The sequence below is a fragment of the Candoia aspera genome, chromosome 4 (genome assembly GCF_035149785.1).
Source record: "Candoia aspera isolate rCanAsp1 chromosome 4, rCanAsp1.hap2, whole genome shotgun sequence".
In the NCBI taxonomy this organism is placed as follows: domain Eukaryota; kingdom Metazoa; phylum Chordata; class Lepidosauria; order Squamata; family Boidae; genus Candoia; species Candoia aspera.
In genome coordinates, this window is record NC_086156.1 from 100,962,764 (window position 1) to 100,975,557 (window position 12,794).

Here is a 12,794-nt window from a genome sequence, read left to right on the forward strand (position 1 = left end):
ACAATTACTGCCCTCCCTCCTCTGACCACCTCCTTCTACAGCCCCTCCCCACTTCAAGCAATACTCACGTGCATAAGATTGACTGATCCTCTCGATCTGGAGAGCAGGGGCAAGAAAGAGAAAACATTCAGACCAAAATTGTTCCCATTTCCTGAAGACCACTTCCCTCCGCAAGAGGGCATCAGAAACACACATGCAATCATCCACCCTTTGTTCATCAACCACAAAACGCTAGACCTCATCATACCACTCTCCCTCTCTCTCCATCTATGCTTTAAAATTGCACACTCTACCCATCATATACCCTAAAATTACACATTTTTCTCCTTTCTGGTTCCATCTGGAATGGGAAATTCTTTAAACTTTTCCATTCACAACCTCCCACCACCACCCCCTTTGCCTTTCACAGTTACCCAGCCTTGCAGGCTGGGTAACCTAGTTTTAATCAAGTGGATGCGCTTCCTAGAGAGCAAGACGGTAAAATTGAGAGAGAGCAGGGCTTGAGTCAAAAATGGAAAGGGCCATCTAGGTTTTCTTTTTCAGGCCAACTCAATTTCTCTCTTATTCTCTTCTTCCTCTCGGTTTCCCCCGCAGCATGTTTCTAGAGCCGGGAGCGAAGCTTCTCAGCAAAGGCTCGCAGAAGACGTTTGAAATTAGGCTGAGGGTCACACGGAATCAGGGCCAACCCCCTAGGTTGCACTTTGTCCATAGCTGACCTACAGCAAAGCCCCCCATGGGTCTTCCAGTGTGTACCTTGTAGCATGCTTCGGTAGGCGGTCTCAGAGATGGCATAAATGTGGGGAGGCATCTCATGCCGTTTCTTGCCCCGATACATCTCCACAATCTGTTCTGTGTAGATGGGCAAATTCTTGTAAGGGTTGATGACCACACAGAAGAGCCCTGAGTATGTCTGTCATTGGGAGGGAAGACAGAAAGGCACATCAGAACAGTTCCCCAATGTGACTGGAGCATCGTTTTGTATGCTCACCTTCCTAGGTTTTATAGCTTGCAATCAAACACTCTCTCTTCTTAGGCTGCTGCTTCAAAAAAAAAAAAAGAGTATTTGAAAAACATAGTTTCTTTTTGCTTCAGGAAAACGTGAAAAAAAGTTGGAAACAGGAGAGAGTAGCTAAGTCCACTGCCTGCTGTTGACGAAGCATGACAATGACCTAATTCACACATCACATTAAGCCAGACAGGCCATTTGTTTGGGTTCATCTTTACACAAGCCCAGACTTTTTGGTTATTAATCCATGGCTTATAGCTAAGCATTATGCGTGGATTAGGACACTAGAACTTTTCACAAGCAAAAGCTTAATGTGATGTGTGATCTCAGCCAGACAGGGAGTTGGATGCTGTATATAGCACTGAGCACCCAGTTCCCATAAACTGCAGCCAAGAGAGGGAATGTCTGCTTGGAGGGCAACAGCAGTCCCAGCCCTGAGCTGTTTTCCCTACTGCTGAAGTGAAAAAGCAATGGGATACTTCTTGGTCAGCCTTTCTGACCCTGGATACCCTCTGGAGCTACTGCGCTGGCTGGGGAATCTTGGAAAGCGATCCACAGATCTGAAGGATGTCCCAGCGAAGACGTCTGGTGCAGGATGAGAGCAGTCTCTCTCTTTTTGAATCCCAAGAAAAGATGGAGGCCAAAAAATAGCACCTCCTGTAGAATTCACCCCCCAAAACAAAACCTATTGAGGGTTCTTGGTAAGGCCCTCAGAATGTATTTACATTTGGAAAAATTGCGGGCATAAGAAGACCGTTTGCCAATGTCCCAAGAATGAAGGAACATGCAACCTTCTGAGGGCCAAAGAGGAGCAAAGGTCATCTGGGCAGGGGGAAAATGCAAAATGAGCAGGGAGCATGTCATTAAAAATTTTCAAGGGGATGGAACACATTGTTTCTTGGTTCTTTTTAACTGTATCCCGCTGTTATAAGCATCACGTACATAAAGCTGTATTATAATTTTCATAAACTTCCTACCTCAGGGTAGTAGAAAACAAACATTGGGCATTAGGGAATGGGGGGTTACAGGAGCCACAAAAAGGGATTGGGGGCCATTGTTTACCCCTGTGGTAAAGGCTGGTTCCAACAAGCTTTCACGCACCAATGCCTGTGGATTTCCATAACCTGAATCCAGCCGTGCAATTTTGCTTTTGGCATACTACTGCGAGCCTACCTACTTTCCAAATGGGTTTTTAGCACCATGCCAACAGACAGATTTTGTCCATTTGACCTTGGTCACCTGACTCCATCACCATTGGCTGACAATAAGGGAAGCATGTAGAACTGACCTTCCCCAACCTGGAGTCTTTCAGGTGCGTTGGAATGTAACCACCCATTATTTTGTTAATTGTATTGCCTGAGGATCATAGGAATTGAATGTAACAGTAGCTCAAAAAGTAGGGGAAAGATTGCTGCCCTCTAAGGCTGACTGAAAACGCCACTTGCTATGGGCTGAAATATCTGGGAAGGGTCAGCCTGGACAGCAAACGGTAAAGAACTGTCTGGAATGACAGGAGGGCAGGTGCAGATTGCACTACAGGAAAAACACCAAAACTGGTTGTCAAAGAAACTGCCTGGGGAGACTGAGGAATCCCCTTCTCAGTAAACATTTTATTTTCTCTTATCTTAAAGATAACTTCCATGGGGCTGAATCACGTAGGAATATACTGCCTCTTAGCAGACGGCAGAGTATGGGATCTGCAGTGGAGTGTGTTGTTGCTCCGGCTGACGGTGCCCTCGGGAGAATTCATTTCACACCCTGCCTACAACTCCTGTTCTGGCTGAACAGGTCTAGTCCGTTCCCCACCCCGATACCCAGCAACGGGGTGGAGATCAGAGGCAGCAGAGGGAGAGCGGGCACTGAGCTGTCTGCGAGTCAGAGATGACGTACTGTTGAGGGAATGCTTTGGCACAGTGCCTCCCAGGGTAGCCTATTGTGCCCACTTGGGTGCCAGGGAAACCAGCAGGACTGAAGAAACACATGTCCCCTTCTCCTTCCCTTTGAAAGGAGCTCTGCATGACGGGGTGAAGGAGATTCAACTCACCCTTTCTAGCATTATTGCACAGAAACACACACACACTTTACAAGCTGGGACAAAAACCCCACTTTCTGCCCCAAATCATCTCTTCTCTCCCAGTCCTGACGTCTGCTCAGAATGAATAGCTTGAATCTAAACAAAGCTGCATCCCACTCAAGCGGGCAACAGTCCTTTGGGACAAGCCAAGGGACTCATAGGGGTTTTTCAAAGTGGTAGACACTCTGGCTCCAGTCTTGTTTGTATCAGCAAGCAGAGCCTAGTTGTCACCACTGGAATGGAAGAAGGTATAGAACCACAGGAACATGGTTTTATCTATCAGCACTTCACAGTTTAAAATCTGGAAGTTTCCTGTTTAAGGTATCTTGATGGATACCAAGAGTTTTGGACAACATAATTCCCACCATGGCTTGCAACTGGCCATGCTGGCTAAGAATTGAAGTCCAAACTGTCTGGAACATTGGCTGGTGTATTCCTGAGCTAGCACATCTGAGAGAGAATTCCTGGATTACACTTGGAATTAAACAGGAAGATGAACGGTGTTAAGTCGCTCTTAGTTAGAAGTTCTAGGAGGCTGGACCACAGAACCCTGGGTTTCTGTTCTGAGGAAGATGCAAGTGGTTAAAAAAGCGTGGGGGGCGGAGAGAAAGGGGTGTATAGAACTAGACCACCCCATGGCCAACTCACATAGATAAGACCTGAATAGTAGCGGTCCTTGAGATTATGCAACACCGAGGCTTCATTGAGGCAGGTCAGCTCCGCCATGTCTTCCACCTTGGTAAATTTGGGTGGGTTCATCTTCTGGATGTCGTCTTTGGCAACCAGCACCTGACGCCCATTCTCAGCAAGTTCCACCAAAACCTCATCTCCCCGTTCTTCGCGCAGCCCAGCCGCCTCAAAGCCATGACGTTCGGATGGGACCCACACCAGGCGCTTGGCTGTCCAGTCAGCTTGCGATGCTGGATTGCCCACATGGTTCCGATCCACAAACAGGTATCTCTCGGCGGTGGTGTCGCCCCGTTGTACAGGGGTCCGGACAGCCATGGCTGAGAAAGAGAGGGGAAAACCAAGGAAAATTTAGACAACCGAATGGTGCTACAATCTTTAATCTCAGTCCCTGTGTACCATAATGCTAAATTCTCCATGTCCAGTGAACCTCACAGTTCTCTACAGACTAGCCCTTACCTCTTGATTTATCTTTATCATATCAGAATATCCCCAGAAAACAGTCATCTATACTATAACTATTTTTGAAAGGCTTCAGTGATTTTTCTGCTTTCGGTTGCTTTCCCGAAACTCAGGAATGTGATGCATAGAAAAATCTGATTGGCCCAAGCAAGAAGCAGTGTGAAATTCCTCCTCCTCTTGAGGTGGGAGTGAAAATATTTGCAGATTTTACTTGACTTCAAAATGTAAACTTGACCCAAGCCTTCAGTCTTAGAAATTCCTTGAATAAACATTATCATGCCAACAGAATGTATTTACAAAGTAATCACTACAAAATAAAACCTGGGGGATGGGTGAAGGTGGAGCCCTCTGAAAGCAATAAAAGGTGTCTGGAGCCAAGAGTCATCTAGCTGGTAACAGTAGAAAAACTGATGCATTCTGAATTCAGATATATGGAACAGATTATTTTCTACTTCTTCTATCCCCTGCCCCATGTTTTTAGTTCTTTTCTTAGGCTGAGAGACAATCCTAAATAACAGATTTTCCTGTAATCCTTTTTCATCATCATTTGCCCTTCCCTTTCCGTAAAACACAAGCATGGCAAAGTAAGGATTGCGTAAATAAAATTGAGCTAGGCCACTTACGTATTTTGGAAGATAGATTTTCTATGGATCCTCATTTTTTATGCCATGCTAGGATGGGGGCTGGATTTGTGAAAGCAAGGGAATGCTGATGGTGGTAAGGACCATCATGACCATTTAGGTATGTACACAAAATATGCAAAATCCAGAAAACATTCTGCATGCACATTCAAACCCATATGTCAATCAATGATTTGCTTCCTGGTTGGTTGTGAAAGCATGGAGTAGATCATTATTGTTCCATTCAAAACAAACTGCAGTTAATGGCAGCAAGTGACACAGTAAACACAGGAAGAAAATATTTAATCTTTTCAATACTTAAGAGAAACCTTTCTCAACCTTTTGACCCTGGAGGAACCCTTGAAATATTTTTCAGGCCTCAGGGAACCCCTGCACAGTCAGGCTCAATTATAGGCCAGGAATTATAAAATTATGGTATTTGTTTCATGGGTAGGCCTGTATAGATGCATTAACAGTGTTCTTAAACTAAAAATAAAGAATGAAACTTACCTCTTTAATGTGAAGTTGCCTGAATTTGAAATACTTTTTTAAAAAATAAATCATGATCTCCCAGGGAGCCCCTAGTGACCTCTTGCGGAACCCTAGGGGTCCACGGAACCCTGACTGAGAAACCCTGCTTAAGAGTGTTCCGAAGTTTCTTACGGTAAGCAACATCTCCATCGTTATCCCACTTCCCCTCCATTCCCATCCAACTTTTTCATTCCTACAAGTGGAAGAAGCTAAATCTCCTTCCAGCGTTGTGCTCTGGCCACAATTAGCCAAACTCCTCTCAGGAGACTTAACCAGGAAAATGGAAATAGAGTTAAGCATGAACACCAGAAAAACACAGGCTCCAAATGGGGCCAAAGGATTCAACTTGGCCAAGGAAACAAGGAGAGACCTCCAGAAGCCCCCCACACTGCCTTTCTAAGCACCTAGGAGCCTACTTTCTCCTCCCTAAAAATCCACATCGCTCTCCTTCTCCGCCTGGCAACCAATCTCAGTCCACAGTCTGGTTGATGAGCAAGATTTTCCAGCACTCTCCCACCCACCCCCTTCCCAGACCCCTGCTGAGCTCAGTGGCTAAGCAGCAATCTTGCCTGCTTATGTCGTTAAAGCCAGACATGCTTGCCCTTGTTTGGCAGACCAGGGGGGTTCCTTCTAGGAGCAGACCCCTGGTTTCTCTTTTGCAGAAATCGAACAGTGGGGAGGACTCTTTGATCACCTCTGCCCATTCAAAGCAGCCTTACAACCCCACACCTCCAACACCTATTGCAACTCTTTTAAATCTGCTGATTGTTGTCTGCCCAGGATCCAAAGCAGGCATGCTGACACTCAGGAAAGGACACCTGGAGCTCCAACACCAGACATGTGGGACAAGAGATACGCTGCAGGAATGGAAAAGCACTCTGTGTAGGCTCAAAGCCACTCAGCTCCTTAATGCTTTCTCTTACGCTGTAGATATAACTACAGGGACCAATTAAAAAGTGACTAAAAAGCATAAGCAAAAGCTTATGCCTAGTCAGAAAAAGTGCTACCAAACTCTTCCTGATTTTCCTACTCTGTAGCAAATCTAAACATGTAGGTTACAGAAGCAAAACCTCCAGGGGTCAGTCCTAAAAAGTTCCAGAACAAATTAAAGAAATTCTTCCGTAGGCAAGTTCTGAGCTGGGTCAGTGCCTTAAAAGGAGAAATCTCTCTGTATATACCCCAGAGAAGGCTTCGATGCGCAGCTTCCTTGAGCAACATCAGGATGCGTGAGCAACTGTTACCATCTCTGTTTCCCGCAATGCCCCAACATTCATATTATGGCAAATTAAAGTGGTTGTTCCCAACCTCCAGTGCAAGTCGTTTCAAGTGGATCTTGGCAGGAGGAGGAAGAGGAGGAGGTTTTGATATAAGAGGAAAGTCTTCAGAAAGCACATCCCTACATTCTCCGAAATCTGGCGCAGGTCCCATCCTTTGAATTCCACGCTAGAAGATAACGTGGACTTCAAAAAATATAACAGAGATACTCTTTGATCTGCCTTCCTTCTGATCTCTCAATACCCAGTTTTTCCGGAAGAGACTGCAAGTAACAGGAAAGGTGTGTGCATGTGTGTGTGCATTTGTGTGCACGCACATGCACGGAGTGGACTTTTAGGATAGGAAGGGGGAGGGAATCGGGGAAGGGCTAAACTGGCTCCAGTTATGGAAAATGGCTCCAGTTATTCCCAGAAAGACCAAAGGGCGGTAGGTGACACCCTTTGGCTTCCAACCAAGACAGGTGCAACGCTGAACGTTCCTGCACCTGGCAACCACCTGCTGAAGCTGCCACACCTCTGCCTAGAACCCAAGAACTCCTACCTGCTTTCTGGCTAACACTGGGCTCTTAACCAGAGAAACCATACCTGCCAGTTTACCCAGCAGTTAATTCATTACCCACAAACGTCCTCCCACAGCTCTACCAGGGAGCCCTGAAATCACTGTATCTTATTCCCCAACCGGAATATCTTCTCCTCCGCAGAAAGGCTCACTCGTGTTTACCTGGGATTAATTGCTTTCCATATTCCCAAATGCTTACCCAAAAGTCAAGAGCTGGTGATCGTTCCCTTTCCAAACCTACTAGAATTTTGACCCACACATGGCATTCTGTAATAGCCCCGCTCCTACATCCTTTAGGTCCTCCTTCTCCAACCACATGGCCTCTATACACACTCTGCTTTCCCCTTAGACTCCCCACTTTCTTTACGCACCAGCTTTTCCCAGGCTGGTGCCTCTGGATCAAGTAGGGGCAACAACTCACTCTTGGGAGAGTCATTGTTGGATAGTAGTTTAGGGGTTGAACCAGGAGCAGGAAGATCCAGGTTCAAGTTCACCCTCAACCACAGAAGCTCACTGGGTGGCTTTGGGCTGGTCACCCTCTCTCAGCCCAAACCACTCACAGGGTTGTGGTTATGGGGAAAACCAGGAGGAGGGAAAGTTGTGTACCCTGCCTTGAGCTCCTGTATTGAAAGAATATAAGTCTAACAAGCAAATCATTCATAGGGGAGTTGAAGTCCCAACATTTCTGGAAGATGGCTACATTTCCACTGTCTTCCCTGGCCTTCTGTTATTCCAGTGGAACTCCAACTTTTCCTTTGAAAATCCTAGAGTCTGGATTATTTGATAAACTTGTTTATCAATAAAGTGTGCAAAAATGATGGGCAGGAATGCATTGTCTTTGCACCACAATTACCAGCTCCTGAAGGAAGTCACCCTTGCGTTCGGGCCCAACTTTTGTGCTAAGAGCAGTCCTGAATCCAAGGCTGCCAGTCCCTTCCAAAAGAAACCCAGAGTCCTGAGACCAGCCTCCTTTATGCGCACATTCACACGCCAACTTCTTTCTCCTCCCAGCTCCCAGCACATTCCATGCTGCTTCCCACTGGGTCGCACTCCCACCCCACCTCTGGGGATTGGACAGGACCCAGCCAAACAAGTCAGAGGCAAGACAGGCGCCAAGCTACTCCGAGTCCTGCCCAACAGTGCCCAACTGAGTGGCACTAACGAGCCAGGGGTGCCCTCCTTGGCTCATTAATTTGATGGGCATTCCCAGGGTGAGGCCATTAAGGTGGTGGCAAATAATTGCCTCAACCCTCTTGGGGCCTTAATGGGGGAGTCCCTGGCTTGAAAAAGCCACTCCCCAGAAATCATATCTCCTAAAAAAGGAAAGAAGATCCCACTGGGGGGCAGGGAGAGAAATGGAAGGAGGTTTTGGGGTCCTTTAGACGTCCCCCTCCAACATGGCTTTCCAGATGCTGCAGAACTACATTTCCTAGCATTTCTATTGGTTATGCTGGGAATTGTGGTTCATCAGCATCTGGACAGTTGTGTGTTAGGTGCAAGCAGCCTAGGGCTCTCACCTCTAATGAATACTGAGATTGGAATTGAAAGATTTCTTGGGAAAGAAGGAGGCCCCAGTAGATAAGAAATAGGAATTAGTTCAGTGCTTAGCTTGATATAAAGCTGATATTAATTATGATCACAATTTTTAAAAGATAATCTAGTGCTGTCTGAATGTTTTTGACCACAGCTCCTACAATCCCTTGCCACTGGCCATGTTGGCTGAGGCTGACAGGAAGTGAAGTCTAAACTGTTGCTGCATACATGCCTTATGGCTCATGACAGACACAGGATTTACACCCATGCAAATGAAACTATGTGCAAATGTGCTGATCAACGTATTTTCAGGAAGAGGACATTATCTCTGCCCATTGATCCCTGCAAAGACTGATCAAAACAAGCACCTATAGGGTACTTCCTATTTTCTAGCCTGCCCCATGCAAGCTGCTTGTCAATGTCCCACTACAGAATGGTGTCCTAAGACTGGCAGCGCCTGCAATGGAATCACAAGAATGCCCTTGAAAACCCACAACCCAGCTGGCATTGGCAAACACGGCAACCTGATCAGCAAGGATAACTTCAAGCCCTCGCCTTCCGGGCACCAAACGGACAAAGTGAAAAATGCGGATGGGTGGTTTTGGACGAAGGAGAAGGAAGAGAGAGAGAGAGAGGGAAGAGGATATAATAAATCTTTGGGACATTTGCATTATACTGAAAAATACTGAGCTTTTAGGTCCATGGAGCTGATCAAGCCTGAATCTTCCAAAAGGAAGCCACAAGGTATGGCACTATGCCCAGGGGTAATTGGTTCCAAATGTGTCTCCTTCTGGGGTGTGGTGTGGGTAAAAAGGCAGAAAACGCAGATGTGGGCAGAGGTGCCAGTTGAAATATCACATCTTCAAAGCTGGCTGAAGATGAGGAGTCAGAAGGGAGTGGTGCCCAGTATTCAAACAGAGAGAGAGGTTGGGTGCCAGGACTCCAGAGTTCTCTTGGGCAGGAGAAGTTCGTGTGAGATCAGAACAAGTTGAGAAGACGGATTTGAGTGGGTTAAGAACAGGAACTGACATCTCGGGGGCTGAAACCTTGCTATAATTGTTAGTTAAGATAACCACAGGAGTTTGTTTTGCTTGGGATGACTGGAATATTTTTGGCGGGGGCTGCCTCCCTTATTGCCTTAACCTCTAGAAGGCGGTGGCTTGAATTGCACACTCTGGCTGGATTCTAGTCCACTCAGAGTTCATTTGGGTTAAGACGGATTCTTCTCTGTTTTTCAACTGTCCAAAGTTCTTGTTCCAACAATCGCTCCCTACCCCGCATGAGAGGATGCAACAAATCTCAAAACAATCTACATGACAGCAAACATACCCCATTCCAAAATGAACTTAGGAGCAGCATCTCAGGAGCCTCTTCTTGAGCCCAGCACAGTAGCTTCACTCGTCCTGCAGGAGCTCAAGGACTTCCATAGTTATCTTATCTCTGTCAACTCCAGAGATATCCTAAAAGAGTCCAGCCATTTCCATTGACCAAGGACTGTAAAACAAGCATTACCTATTTAGCCTTCGGTGAGCAAGGCTGGCTGAGTTTGTCATTAAGAGAAATAAGTGAGTATTCCCCTTCTACAAGGTGGGGTGTCACACTCCATCAATGACACTGTGAATGCCAGAGACCAAATGGTAGCTCACCACTTCCCTGCTCACCTAGGGCAGGAAGCAACTGCCACAGGGCAAGCAAAAACTGATGGCATATCACTCCCCCCCATTTGAGTGGCACAAACAACTGTTTCACCACCCTTGACTTGCTCCCCATTTGGACTACAACCCAACACACACACACACACACACATATTCACACAAACACCTTTTATGGCTAAAGAAAGACAACCAGGACAGCCATCATCATCATGGCAACTCTCACCCTCCCCGGTCCAAAGGTAGCACTGACAACAAAAGGTATTTGCATTTGATGCAGGGCTGGCACAGATGCCCGGGAAAGAGATAGGGAGCTTAACGCTTCCTCAGGTTTTGCTCCAGCACATCAAGCTATCTGTCACTGCACATAAGGCCACAGTCCTGATTTTCTTGAACTTTATAGCCTGTTCTTGTTTTCTTTATCTTTTAGATTAAGGCAGAAAAAGAGGAAAGACAAACACTATAAGCACAGCTCTGTAGTTTCATACTGTCGTAGGATTATTTCACTTTCACGTTATCTGTTTTCAGACAAAGACTGCTTGCCCAAGAATAACTAAGTTATTCCAGTGTTCTGTTCCTATAGTACAACACTATGTCAACTGCCACAGTAGGAAGTACAAACCCTCCACTCAATAATTAAATGGCAAACTAACATTCCCATTTCAAAAATACATATTTAGCCAGACTTATCTGGGCTTATCTTCCATCCTTATGGCCACAAACAGGTACATGACACCTGGCCCCCCAAGTGTGACCGAGATCTGATTAAAGCAGTGGGGGTCAATTAGATACTCAAGTCAAGCTGATGGTTCTGCCATAAAGTCAACGAACACTTTTAGAAACCCTTAGAAGGCATGTCAGGCCTATAAAATGTGGACTAATTGGATCCTCCATGCCAGTCCACATCCAGATAGGCCTCACAATATATTCTCTGTAGAGGTCTCACATATTCAGTTTCCTTAAAGCTACATTTCCATATGTGTCCCTACAGAGACCAGCTGTTTTCCTTCTTGCCTCCCTCCAAAGTAATCAAGAATCTGAAGTCAGAAAGGCTGCCTTACTCAAGGAAAGGGTGGTATAATCAACAGCAGCACTTTTTACCATCCCTGTGCTGGCTGAGGATGATGGGAACCGTACTTCAGCACATCTGGGGGCACTCACTGAACAAGGCTGAGTTAGAGGATTATACCAAGGGATGTTCCTTACGGATGGGGCTTGAGGACTCCTTAAAAAGGTAGCAAAGAGGGGAAAGGGATAAGAAGGTAAGTTTTGAGCTTGAGGTTGTACAGCATATGATGAAGGACACACTGAATGCTTTAAGGCAGGGGGTTTCAAACTTCTTCAGGCTGTGGAACCTGCTAGTTAAAAAGGAGTGATTCCCGAGAACCCCCATTCAAGAGGTAAAGTTCTAGTGATAGAAAACTGGCTGCGTTTTGTTGATTTTTTCCCCCCTTAGAATCTCATGGAACTTCATGGAGCTCTGGGGTTCCATAGAACGTTTGAAAAACTCTGCATTAGAGCAAGGGGACCAGCGGAATGGACTTCTGGAAACTGAGTGGCCGGGAGCCAGGCCTTCTGAATACTCAAGGGCTCTTTAGGCTGACAGTCACTATCTTTATAGCTATCACGGTAACAGGCTGAAATAACAAACCCAACTTGAATGTGTGTCACTGGCTGCGAGGACGTGTCTGTCAAGTTTATGTCTGAGGGTGTACAACTTCTGGGCCTGCCCACATGGCTCCTACGCCTCTCCCGTGGGGTTACCACAAGCCTGCTAATTGTTTTCCCAGGCAGCGGATTCGACTCTCAATGGCCCTAAACCTTTCTGTCAAGATCCCTGTTCCATCCAGCAGGGGTGGGGGGTGGGGAGGGCAGGGAGCAGGCTGCCTCTATGGCACTTGCATGCCGGTGGCTGCTATAAATATCGATTGCCTACAGCGTAACTGTTTGGTGCTCAAGTCCAGCATAAACAGGGCCTATGGGAAAACCCCTGAGAGACGAAGAAAATCAGCTACTGTAGCTCTCTTCTCAAGTGCCACGTTCAGCCAGATTATTTAGAAACCCCTTTAGAAAAAGAAAAATCATGCTTCTAGCCCAGCACCAAACACACAGACAAAAAAACCCCTAAGTCAGCATATGTCTTCTTAAAGTGACTGGTTCTATCACCTTTCCCACCAAAAGTCTGCCAGCATCTCCAGCCACAGAAATATCAAAAGCACACATCTTATACACTCCCAATCAAAATTTTCACTAGAATATTCAGTTCTTCAAATGTATGGAATCAAACAGCCAGCACACGTCTCTTAAATAGCGCATAAACCTGTTTTGAATAGCAACCATAAAGGAAAATGAAGCTTTAGATAAAATAATAGTCCACCAAATTACTGTTTGAACAA

The 12,794-nt window shown here is 46.1% G+C and overlaps 1 protein-coding gene across 5 annotated transcripts in view; it reads right to left on the bottom strand.

Annotated features, from left to right (window-relative positions):
* The window catches only part of LOC134495671 (myosin-10-like), a 54,849-nt gene extending 50,762 nt beyond the window's left edge, over positions 1-4,087 (bottom strand). For all 5 annotated transcript variants that reach the window (XM_063301253.1, XM_063301250.1, XM_063301251.1 and 2 more), the window contains exons 1-3: positions 3,729-4,087; positions 754-910; positions 69-96 (exon numbers count right to left, since the gene is read on the bottom strand). In XM_063301253.1, the coding sequence (XP_063157323.1) occupies positions 69-96; positions 754-910; positions 3,729-4,085 (542 nt within the window). In that variant the 5' untranslated portion in view covers positions 4,086-4,087. The remainder of the gene's footprint in view (positions 1-68; positions 97-753; positions 911-3,728) is intronic.
* Between the last annotated feature and the right edge of the window lie 8,707 nt (positions 4,088-12,794).